Below are 12,332 nucleotides of genomic sequence, written 5' to 3'. Positions count from 1 at the left end.
ATAAATCATGTTCTTTCTGTGTGAGTATCTTTGACAATGTGCAGCAGTGATATATGAAACACCAAACTTTAGATACAGTCTGTTGATATTCACACCCAGATACGATTCCACTTGCAATGGATAACTGAAACCTTGGAGAGGAGAAGGAAGGTCAATAAATGATTGGCTGAACACCGCACCACAGGCCACAGGGGTTCACTGAACAATGCAGGGCATGCAAAAAACAGGAAATGTCAGTGAATCAAGGTTCATAATAGTCTCTTCGGTTTTTTAAATCCAAAGGTGGTATTTTCATAGACAGTTTTGACAGATTTATGAATATAGTAGTAGTTGTTGTTTTTGTTTTTTTGTAAATTAGTTTCGATACATTTCTGTACTGTCCGTCCATTGGGGTGCTGTGGCCGGGAGCCATGTATTTGTGAGGTGAAGAGTCCCCGCCCAGTGGCGGGAGGTGCTTTCTTCACCAGGAGCCATTTGTATTGCTCGGACGGAAGAGCCCAGCATGGTCGTAACCCGCTATTAACTGTGTAGTGTGGAACTGACCAACGGCGTAGTTCGGTCAACGTAGGCATTTAGTCACGTGTAACTTCAAAAAGTTAGAACCAAGCAGTGCAACTGGCTCCTAGCCGCCAGGACCCACAGCAAGAAGCCCGGTGAGCTCTTCACTCCGAGAGACAGCTGCGGCTTGCCGTGCCATGCACATGTACACCTCCCCCTGTGCTTGCACACACCACTCGTTGCCCTGTGCCCCTGTGAACAAATGTCTTTTATGTCAATATCATGATTATTTCGCTTTCAGTTTCCGATCTTTGTACTGGGTTGAGAGAGAGAGAGAGAGAGAGAGAGACGTAAGTGGTACTACTACAGACAGGTTTTAGCGTAACAGTTCACACCCACACCCACAACATCCCCACCACTTTTCACCCTCCCCACATGCTCCAGGTGAAAGAGTTATATTCAGCGCAGTCTGTCGAAAAATCCTTCACTTTTTTATATATAAAAACAAACAAACAAAACAACGGATATTAGTTACAACACGTATCCAAGAATCAAACAGACAAGGTAAGATACACGCAGTCCGTGGAGATTTGAAAGAAATCTCCAGTAAACAACCTAGAACACGAATTACCACATGTATTTTCTTCAGGGGATTAGCATGCTCTGCTTGAGTGCAACGTTCTCTCATCCCCAGGTAATTGGATTTTCACAAGGTTGCCAAATCATGTGTGTGCGTGTATGTATGTGTGTGTGTGTATTTCCGGCAGCTAAAATATAGCATGCCTTCTGCTGGTGTGGTGGTGCGAACTGCAGGAAGGGGGTCATGTCTGACACTGCTGACTTCAGTGGCCGTGGTGGACAAGGTCATGGCGTTGAACAGTGCAGCGCATTGCAAAAGTGGGAAATAGCTGAGTGTTGTTCTGGTCCTCTCAACATGACCTTTATTGAGGACAGAAATTGATGGGCTGAATTTAACCCACCTGCGAATAAAAGAACGGATCAGCAAAAGGTGAACTCCCTTGTGGCTTCTCCTGTCCCCCGCTCCCCCATCCCCACACAGATACCCGACCCTCATCTTTCCAACGTATGAAATATGACTAAGTACAGACTTAGAACCTGTAAGTATGGCTTCTGTCTTGACGTCATTAAGTTTGAGTTGGTCAGCATCCACTCTTTTACAGCAACAATGCACATCTATGTTTCTGCAGTGGATAGCAAAAGAATATAATAGCGTCTTGCAGTCACGTGATGGCGGCCATCATTGTGGCGGTCAAGCTGGGGCTGTTGGCTGGGTGTTTTCACGGCCCGCACAGCCACTGACACACGTCATCAATAAATCACGTGGTATGTGATGACAGCACGGACCCTTCTTGGTCATCCACCGTTCTAACGCTCCCGCCTCCACCCCCACCCCCTTTCCTTCTCCCAGGTATGTAAAATTCGTTTATTGTTTTTGTTACTATGGACTCCATTTCTCGCCATGTGGAAGACGCTTCCTCTTTTGCGCTGCTTCCAGGTACAAGTGGAGTTCGACGACCTTTGGGCAGCGATCTTTAGGTTGTTGTTCAGGCCTTAGGTCTTGGTTTTGTGAAGGTTTGGTTGTTTGAGGGGCTTCTTCTTCTTCTTTGTTCAAGGGCTGCAACTCCCACGCTCAATCGCTTGTACCCGAGTGGGCTTTACGTGCATGACCGTTTTTACCCCGCCATGTAGGCAGCCATACTCCGTTTTCGGGGTGTTTGAGGGGCTGTCCTGGATGTCTGTCCGGGTGAGAGGTCTGCCTGTCGCTGCACAGGGGAACACTGGTCATTGCTTTCAGTGATGTCTGTCACATTCACCACAGTCCCGATAGGTGTCAAATAAGATGTGTTGGAGAGTGGGGAAGGTGGGGGGGGGGGGGGGGGGGTCGAACCGGTTCGCCTTACCTCCACACACCTTTCTTTGGGTGACAGAGATACTTTCTTCACCTTCCTCTCCGATGCCGACAGTGGTGATTGAAATAAACGTGTGTGAACGTGTCTCCAGTGAGTGTAACGTGGGCACTTCCCTTCAGACTCCACCCGGCCCCGCCGCCCCCCAACACACACACACACACACACACACACACACCCTCGCTTCCAAAAATGAAAAGAGAAAAAATATACAAGGTGAAAATCCAGCCAAAACCGCAAGATTGGGTGTGTACATTCAGAAAAACTTACATAACTTGGCGTATGTGTGTGTGCGTGTGTGTGTGTGTGTGTGTGTGTGTGCGCGCGCGCGTGTGTGTGTTGATTTCCGCAGCAAACTATTGATAATCGGCAGAGATTTCTTGGTGCTTTAACAGGTTCACTGTGTGTGGAAGCTTTAGGAATTCACGAAGATCACTTGAGCGGCCGAATGATAGAAGGGTTATGTTTGTTTCATTTTCTGTAAGCCTCTTATTTCTAGATCCGCTCTGCCTCTTTTTCTGTCCGTGTCTGTCTGTCTTTCTCTCTCCCCTCCTCTCTCTCTCTGTCTGTCTGCCTCTCTCCCTCTCTCTGTCTCTTTCTCCCTCTCTCTCTCTATCTCGGTGTATTTGTGTGCGGACGAGAGGGGACAAAGCGGACGTATCATTACCACCAGTATTGATTGCTTCAACGATTGATTCTCATGGGGAGTGGAGTGGAGGGGGGTACTATCTACCCCCACCCCCAATCTCTCCGACAGGGTATATCACATACCACCTTCCCGCACATGCTTGTTCCAGCACGGTGTGCCCAGTGTGGACGGCGTCAGGGGACAAGCCTTCCCACAGGACCACCAGTAGATTGTGGACCTGCTGGGGCACCACCTGTTCTCTGACAGCCAGACACCCCCCACCCCCTGACGTGAAAAGGGTGAAGAGTGGGGGGTGGGGGAGTGTGGGGGGGGGGGGGACAGAGAACAGCGAGAGAGGGGACAGACACAGAGAGACCAGACAAGACGAGGCAAGAGAAGCGTTGTACCATCTGTCTGTCCAGAAGGGAGCGGGGATCAGGACAGGACAGTGTGTGTAGTGATAAACGAAGGCGAACATGATTATGCTTCAGATCGATTAGCCAATGACTTGGCATTATTTCGAGCCTTGGCATCAGTAATATGTCTGCTACACTGTCTCTACGTACATTTGGCATCAGACATCAATAAAGATAACCTGAAATCAGGGGAATTCCAATAATATTTCCTGGGATCAGATTATTTGGGACATACAAATACAGTGAATTTCACATTCTGTGACACCTTCACCAATGAATGAACAGTCAGATTAAACGCCGATGGAATGACAGTAACGGTGAGTTCATATTACTGACACACCTAATCTAAACCTGGTTGAAGTTCTTTTTAATACACTGTGGTTTACGTCAAACAAGTATTGAGAGACGCCAGATATTTGCTTTAAAAATGAGTGAAAACTATGTCTGTGTTTGCTTGTTAGCTCACTCTGCCATCATTATACAAAATTATCAGTCAGTCTTTAATTCACTTAAGACAAAAATGTACATTGTGAACCCCTTTTCCCATAACTACACAAAACCATATTTATGCAAAGTATAACATGTGACCGAAGCCTAACTGTTTTGATCTCTAAAGTAGCAGGTTATCAACATTTTATACGCTTTCACGGAATGCGATCTTCTGACACAGACACACACAGAGAGCCCGAGACAGACAAGATTCAAGATTCAAGATGGTTTATTCAGTCAAGGCCATAGCCCCATATGAACAGCCCCGAGACAGACAGACAGAGGGAGCCAGAGAGAGATTGTCTGACAGTCACAGCTCGGATCACACACACACACACACACACACACACACACAGTGGGGAGGGGGAGTGGAGGGGGGTAGACTAGGGATTGGGGAGTGCAGCTTCCAAACTTTGCCGCCCACACAGAGAGCCAGCAGCACAGAGGGTGGGTCAAGACAGAGGGGGGAATAAAAAGGATCTCTTTGAACAGCCAATACTTTACGGGACACCCGATGTGACCATCACCTCTCCTTCACCCCTCTCAGGTCCATAAAATATCCCACCCCTGGCTGGCTACACGGTACATAGGAGCTCATTAAACCTCTCTCTCTCCCTCTCTCTCTCTCTCTCACTTTTGACTCACTTGTGTAAATAAAGTGAGTCTCTGTTTTAACCCGGTGTTCGGTTGTCTGTGTGTGTGTGTGTGTCTGTGTGTCCGTGGTAAACTTTAACACTGACATTTTCTCAGCAAATACTTTGTCAGTTGACACCAAATTAGGCATAAAAATAGGAAAAATTCAGTTCTTTCCAGTCATCTTGTTTAAAACAATATTGCGCCTCTAGTGTTTAGGTTGGATGGTCAACTCAAAGAAGACGACATTTTGTATTTGTATTTCTTTTTATCACAACAGATTTCTCTGTGTGAAATTCGGGCTGCTCTCCCCAGGGACAGCGCATCGCTACACTACAGCGCCACCCATTTTTTTGTATTTTTTTCCTGCATGCAGTTTTATTTGTTTTTCCTATCGATGTGGATTTTTCTACAGAATTTTGCCAGGAACAACCCTTTTGTTGCCGTGGGTTCTTTTGCGTGCGCTAAGTGCATGCTGCACACGGGACCTTGGTTTATCGTCTCATCCGAATGACTAGCGTCCAGACCACCACTCAAGGTCTAGTGGAGGGGGAGAAAATATCGGCGGCTGAACCGTGATTCGAACCAGCGCGCTCAGATTCTCTCGCTTCCTAGGCGGACGCGTTACCTCTAGGCCATCACTCCACTTTGTATCGTTTTGTATCGTTTTGTAATATGCACGGAGAAAGTGCAAATTAACTGAATATGTATAGGTTTACTTTTCTTTTTTCATACTTTTCTTTTCGGTTGAGCACGCCGTGAGTTTGTCGAGCGTGGGTAAAGCCGTTTTCGACATAAGTGTTTTTTTAGTCTTTCAACAGACCTTGTGATTTTCATAGCAGGGTTGTTGCTGCGACTTTGATACACATATCCATGCTGTTTGGTTTGTTTTTATGTTGTTAAACGATTATTCTGATGTATCCCATGCCAATAGGACTGTAATGTCAGTGGCATTAAAACATTTTTCAGTTTCAGTTTCAGTTTCTCTCTCTCTCGCACCCCCTCCCACCCCCCTTCCTTCCCTTTACAAAGAAGTGTTTGTGTGAATGCCAGTGGACATGACAGCCAGGCAGCCAGGCAGTGTATATAACAGCCAGAGTTGATTTGCATCCAAATAACCCGCAACAACCGGCGGCCTGGCCACTCACTGAGCCAATCAGTGCACCGGGAGGGGTGGGGGAGGAGGAGGGGGGAGGGGGGCAAGGGCTTGGAGCAGAGAGCCAGCGGGGCGATACTAGGCAGACAGTGTGTGGACTGCATGTCAGATAGCTACAGTGTGTGGACTGCATGTCAGATAACTACAGTGTGTGGACTGCATGTCAGATAGCTACAGTGTGTGGACTGCATGTCAGATAGCTACAGTGTGTGGACTGCATGTCAGATAACTACAGTGTGTGGACTGCATGTCAGATAGCTACAGTGTGTGGACTGCATGTCAGATAGCTACAGTGTGTGGACTGCATGTCAGATAACTACAGTGTGTGGACTGCATGTCAGATAACTACAGTGTGTGGACTGCATGTCAGATAACTACAGTGTGTGGACTGCATGTCAGATAGCTACAGTGTGTGGACTGCATGTCAGATAACTACAGTGTGTGGACTGCATGTCAGATAGCTACAGTGTGTGGACTGCATGTCAGATAGCTACAGTGTGTGGACTGCATGTCAGATAGCTGATATCTATTGGTAGAGTGGTAGCGTCTATTATCTGTTGCAGAAAAAAAACGCACATACTCAGGAACTCGATCGCGCGTGCACACACACACTCTCTCTCTCTCTCTCTCTCTCTCTCTCTCTCTCTCTCTCTCTTCTCTCTCTCTCCCCCCCCCCCCTCTCTCTCTCCCCCCCCCTCTCTCTCTCTCTAAAACACACACACGCACTAACACACACACGCATACACACACACGCATACACACACACGCATACACACACACACTCATTCAGGAAAGCATAACTCTTGTGTTTGAATCTCTTCCCCACTTTTCCCCACTCTCAAAATGGCTTCCACTCCTCTCTCTCTCTCCCCCCCTCTCTCTCTCTCTCCCCTCTCTCTCTCTCTCCCCTTTCTCTCTCCTTGTCTCCCCCTCTCTCCTCTCTCCCCCTCTCTCTCCTCTCTCTCCCTCTCTTTCTATCCCCCTCTCTATCTCTCTCCCTCTCTCTCTCTCCACCCTCTGTCTCCCCCTCTCTCTCCCTCTATTTCTCTCTCTCCCTCTCTCTATTTCTGCCTCTCTCCCCCTCTCTATTTCCCACTCTCCCCCTCTCTTTCCCTCTCTCTATCTCCCTCCCTCTCTCTCTCTCCCTCTCCCCTCCCTCTCCCTCCCTCTCTCCCCCTCTCCCTCTCTCTCTCTCCCTATCTCTCTCTCCCCCTCTATCTCTCTCCCCCTCCCCTCCCTCTCTCCCTCTCACTCTCTCCCTCTCTCTCTCTCCCTCCCTCTCTCTCTCCCTCCCTCTCTCTCCCCCTCTCTCCCTCTCTCTCCCTCTCTCCCCCCCCCCTCCCTCTCTCTCTCTCTCTCCTTCACTCACGCCTCTCAGCACACCAGGGGGTAATCAGTGTCCAGGTGAAGTGAAATTGTGGAAGGGCACTGAACTGAATTATTCTGATATCACATGAATCTGCATGAGTCATGGACAATTCTACCTGACTGAACTTGTACTGAGCAGCTAATGTCCCTGTCGTCAGCTTGTGTCTGTGTGTGTGCGTGCCTATGTGCGTGTGCATGTGTGTGTGTGTGTGTGTGTTTGTGTGTGACTCATTGATTGAGAAAAGTACAGGTAGGCCTACTGAAATGTGTGTGTGTGTGAGACAGTGTGTGTCAGTGCAGGCGAGTGTATGTGCATGCATACGTGCATGCTTCAGTACGTGTACACCATGTGTGTGTGTAAATGTGACCAACAGATTGAAACGGACTCATAAAATAAATGAGTTCTGTTCATCATTGATAAAACTGAAATGGCCGTTCCTTGCAGCCTCTTCTGTGTATGTCTGTGTTTGACAAGTGCTAACTGATCTTCAGATTCATGGTGTGTGTGCAGTTGTAATCTACGCATTTGAATGTATTTTGAAACTTCTTCGTCTTGTATATCAATGAACACATTAAAGTTAATACTTTTGGTATTGCCTTTACACCATGTTGTACTCACCATGACCTCACCTGTCCCCTGCACGATGTGCAGGACAATGCAGGGCCAGTGGTAACCAATGATGTCCATGACATGTGTGCAGCCAGAAAGAAGGGGATCAAACCCACCAGATGGAGCTGCAGCAGCAAGTTCAAACCCAGGGCCAGCAAGGACTGCTGGCCAGTGACCTCCTGGCCAAGGGTGCCCTTGACCTTCCGTCCTTAACCCAGGTTACCAGCCCCGCGTCTGTGACGGACAGTGAGCACGAGCAGCATGACGACACAGGGTACAGCAGTGCCGTCAGCAGCATGGGCAGCACCACCACCTCCCCCTGCCCTCTGGTGGGGGTGGGAGGGGGTGTGGAACTGGACCCCTGCCTCCCCTCCAGCCACAGAGACCTGGGGCTCCACCCACTGGAGTCCAAGGAAAAGGACTGTGATGAACTGGAGGCCTCTCTCGTGCAGGGTTTGGAGACTGCAGCAGAGCTAGGCTTCCACAGCACCCTGTCTTCGGCCATCTACGGGGAGTTCGTGCAGGATCTTCCCTCCTCACTGAACTGTCTGCCAGGGTCAGGGGGTGTGGAGGACATGGCGGACAGCTTTGATCTGAACCCCCTGCCCCCTGTGTCCGATCAGCACTCAGACCCGTTCCTGTGTGAGGTGGGGAGTGGGCGGGGTCGGGGTGAGGGGAGCCTGACGCATGTGATGGAGGACATGGAGGTGCTGGACAGCCTGCTGCAGGACATCGGGCGGCAGTGTGACAGCTCTCAGGACGTCTTCCCCGCATCCCCGCTGGCCCACCCCCCACCACCTCAGGGAGACACCAACAGTGTTGGTGAAGCACAAACTGGCGGGTTGGGTGAAAGTGGGGAGAGTGTGGTGAGGGACGGTGTGGAGGACGGGCAGCCTCCCTGTGATGCCAGCCCTTCAGACAGCCCGCAGAAAGAAGCCGGTGTGCTGGCAGGAGGCATGGACAGTGCGCGGCCCCACTCCCTGTTGCGGACGTTGCTGGACAAGGAAGGGGAGGCAGTAAAGTCCTGCCCCCCAGTGAACGAGGCATGGACCAAATCATTCACGGCAGTGTCACTCTCCTCTGCCAGCAGTCTCCTATCACCAAAGGGCCAGACAGTCAGCGCAGGCAAAAAATGCAGATCAGGAGTGGTGGCCTCCAAAGAGAGAGGGCCCAGAAGTGTTGAGGGAGGGAAGCAGCAGTGTGCTGGGGGAGTGGGTGTGGGTCAGCAGCTCATGGTGTGTGGGGGCAAACAGGTGCTGGTTCCCCGCCAGCTGGATCTGACGACAGACCACAGCGAGGAGGAGAGGCTGAACAGCTACGGCGATGATCTGAACTTGCCGCCCATACTGCCAGACGACCTGATGGACTTTGCCATGCAGTACTGTGACCCATCCACTGACAGGAACAATGTGCAGTCAGACCTGCTGTCGGAGGTGGAGGCCCAGGTGTGGGACTCTATGGACCACCTGATGGAGACAGACTGTCCCTGCCCCTCCTCACCAGAGTCACAAGACAAGGCTGGGAAGGACGCTCCAGAAAAGGTCCTTGGCACGATTGGCGAGAAGAGCATTCAACAGACCGCTAAGAAAGTGTACGGTGACAAACACGGGGACATGGGGTTGGTCAGGAAAGTGTTGACATCTGCCCAACCTGCAGCTTCCTCCCCAGAAAGGCCCAGTGTCATCCAGTCACAGATCGTCAGCAGCACACAGCAAGACGTGAAGCCAGCCATGGCTGCCATGGCCTCCCCTGGGGTGGGTGGAGGGAAAGTGGGTTCCGTGATGAAGGACAAAGTGGGGGGTGCTGTCAAAGTGTGCCCCTTCCCTCCCACCCTTCCCTCCACATGTGGCAGTGGTGCCAGCAGCCCAGCCCTCACGGATCACAGGTACTCCTCCACTCGCACCCTCTCCCCCAGCCCGGGCACTCACCCTCCCGGCAGCAAGCGAATGCGCACCATGTGGGACAAGAGTGATGCCACCCGGGAAAGATCAGGTTCAGAAAACGAGTTGACTTGCACACACAAACCACACTCCCCCTCCTCCCTCCCCACCCCCCTGTCAGATCCCCCATGCAAAGGGCAGGTGAGCAGAGCAGGGTCGTCTCCCAAGTGTGGTGTGAGCTCCCCTGCCAAACCTGTCAGCCAAGGCAGCAAGCCCAGCTCCCAGCCCACGTCCCCCCTCCCTGCCCCCATCCCCATCAACGGAGGGGGCAAGCCACTCACTGCCATGTCCGAGCTGGAGAAACATTTGCGAGGACTGGTGGCTCCCCCTGACGAGCGCAGCAAAGAGTCAGACGACTTTCTGTTGCCCACGGAGGAGAGTTCTAGACCTGGCTCCAGACCGTTTCTGGAGCTGCTGTTGACTGGTGAGATCTCTCATGAACGCTACCGGCAGATTGACTACCACCTGCTGTACCAGGAGCGGGAGCGACGGCTGGAGGAGAATGGACACAGCAGCTGACCCACAGACCCCCTCTGGCCCATCATCAGTCATGGTCCTTCCTTCTCCTGCAAAAAGAAATGTACTATATAAACTCCATGTAAAGGTTTCTTTATACCAAAGTATAGATAATATATAACATAAAGAACATCTTGCATTAGTCAAGGTATTCATGTGAGCAGATTTTTTTTTTATACGCGTGTGTTGGGGTGAAAGAAACGATTTAGTTTCAGAGTGGAATTTTCGCGTGTGTAGGAGTGGAAAAAACAGCTTAGTTTCGGAGTGGTTTACACTAGAAAAGCATGCATTGTTTGTCGTGTCACTGGGCTTCTGTGTCTGTCTCCTGTCAAAGAGAGTGATGCTGACTTGTTGGGCGGCTCAGCTGACCGGTGTGTGGTCAGTCACTCTCACAGTGCCAGTGCCATCACTATCGGCAGTCTCTCTCACTTCACTGACCATGCACAACTGGCTCTGTGTACTGTGTCCCACGTCTTTCTCAAACTCTGCTCCTTCAGATGTGTCCAATGCATATTCATTCTTTTGTGAACATGTCTTCTTTGTACATGAATAATATATATTATGTACAAAATATAGATAATAAATAACATTTGACAATGAGTATGTTTGAATTATGCTACTCTCTGAATCTCTCCAGTATGTTCAATGCTGTAAGCAGAGCTGTTGAGCTGACATTATATTTAAGCCGTGTGAGAGTCCTTTGATATGTTATCACCCGTGGTCTCTGCAGTGGCTGCTGTCTCAGTGGAACCTGGGTGCCATGGTTTTCCAGCATCATGCTGTAATGACCGCGCCTGTAAAACTAAAACAGAAAAAGTTTAACGCTGGTGATAGCACAGTGCAGTCCTTTGTTGCGCAGTGCAGTAGATTCAATGCAGGGAAAATGTCGCTACGAGATGTGTGGACAGGTGGATTCACTCAGTGCAGCACAACCTTGGCATTGGCAGTTCTGCTGAATCCACCAACCAGCAGATGCCTCATTCCAGAACCAGATCTCTCTTCTGCATATGTAAATGATCCCGGGAGTAAAGACGCTAGGTTGATTTTTGTACTGAGCAGGCTAGGGGACTAGCATAATTGGTCATCATCATCACCATCATCATTATCATCATCATCATCATCGTCATCATTATCGTCAAACGTCTTGAAATGATCTTTTCTTCGGTAAAAAAAAAAAAGTGATTCACTTCTTTGTTTATTCTTTGCAATCATGTCCTCTGGCTGAGAGAAAAGACAGGATTGTTTTGATAACATTCATAAGAGATTCCTCCCCTACTTTCACTCAACTTCCACTGTTCACCTTCAAGTCTGATCATAGACGGTTCACCTTCTGTGGAAATAAAAGAAAGAAGAAGAAAGAAAGATCAAGAAGGAACCACCCATTATTGAATAAATGTCCAGGTTGTACTTGCTGTACACGTGTGTTACTCCCTGTGTAGAGTCAACACACATGCTGTGTTGTCAACATACAGTTGCTATGTGGGACAGATTGAAATGGCATCCATCCACAAGTGTGTGCACAGCACGTGAGACTGGGCAGCAGGGCAGTGTGGTGCTGACTTTTCTTGGCACCAACCATCGGGTGCTGATGGATAGGTGATGATAAAGTGGGGAAAGCTGCGGCAGCTTTCAGCTGAATTGCCCCAGTCAGTGGACGGCACTCACTTGGCACACAGCCTGTGACCAGTGGTGTGTGGACAGCTAGCGCTCTGTGACGACACTGGCATCACAGCTGTTTGCACTGCTGGCTCATCTGTCTCTGTGATCATAGCTTGTGGGAGAAACCCAGGTGTTGTGATGTTTTTAACTCTGTTATTTTTTCTGTGGTGGTGGTTGTCTGTGGTTTTATTGTTGTTGTTTGTTTATCCTCTCTGTGATTTATGTTTTACTGTACAGCACTATTTTTTCTTCTTTTTTTCCCCCTTTTTTTTTTGGGGGGGGGGGGGGGGTAAGGGGGGGGGGGGGGGTAGGGGGGGGAAGGACTCTCTCTCACCTGATAGATCCTTTTAAAGTAACACATTATCCTTATTCATCTGTTGTTGTTTTTTGTGGTTTTTTTATTTGTTTGTTTGCTGAACCACATTTGAATGCAAAAAAAATTGAACATCTGTCAGAAAACTGTCAGCAGTGCGCACACTCACACACACACA

The 12,332-nt window shown here is 49.5% G+C and overlaps 1 protein-coding gene across 4 annotated transcripts in view; it reads left to right on the top strand.

Moving 5' to 3' along the window:
* The window catches only part of LOC143295896 (uncharacterized), a 424,588-nt gene extending 412,489 nt beyond the window's left edge, over positions 1–12,099 (top strand). For all 4 annotated transcript variants that reach the window (XM_076607572.1, XM_076607571.1, XM_076607570.1 and 1 more), the window contains one exon: positions 7,818–12,099. In XM_076607572.1, coding sequence (XP_076463687.1) covers positions 7,818–10,185 — 2,368 coding nt within the window. In that variant the 3' untranslated portion in view covers positions 10,186–12,099. The remainder of the gene's footprint in view (positions 1–7,817) is intronic.
* The last annotated feature ends 233 nt before the right edge of the window (positions 12,100–12,332 follow it).

This window comes from Babylonia areolata, chromosome 21 (genome assembly GCF_041734735.1).
Source record: "Babylonia areolata isolate BAREFJ2019XMU chromosome 21, ASM4173473v1, whole genome shotgun sequence".
Taxonomy (NCBI): domain Eukaryota; kingdom Metazoa; phylum Mollusca; class Gastropoda; order Neogastropoda; family Buccinidae; genus Babylonia; species Babylonia areolata.
The sequence above is the reverse complement of the archived record's forward strand: the minus strand, read 5'-3'. Positions and strand labels throughout refer to the sequence as shown.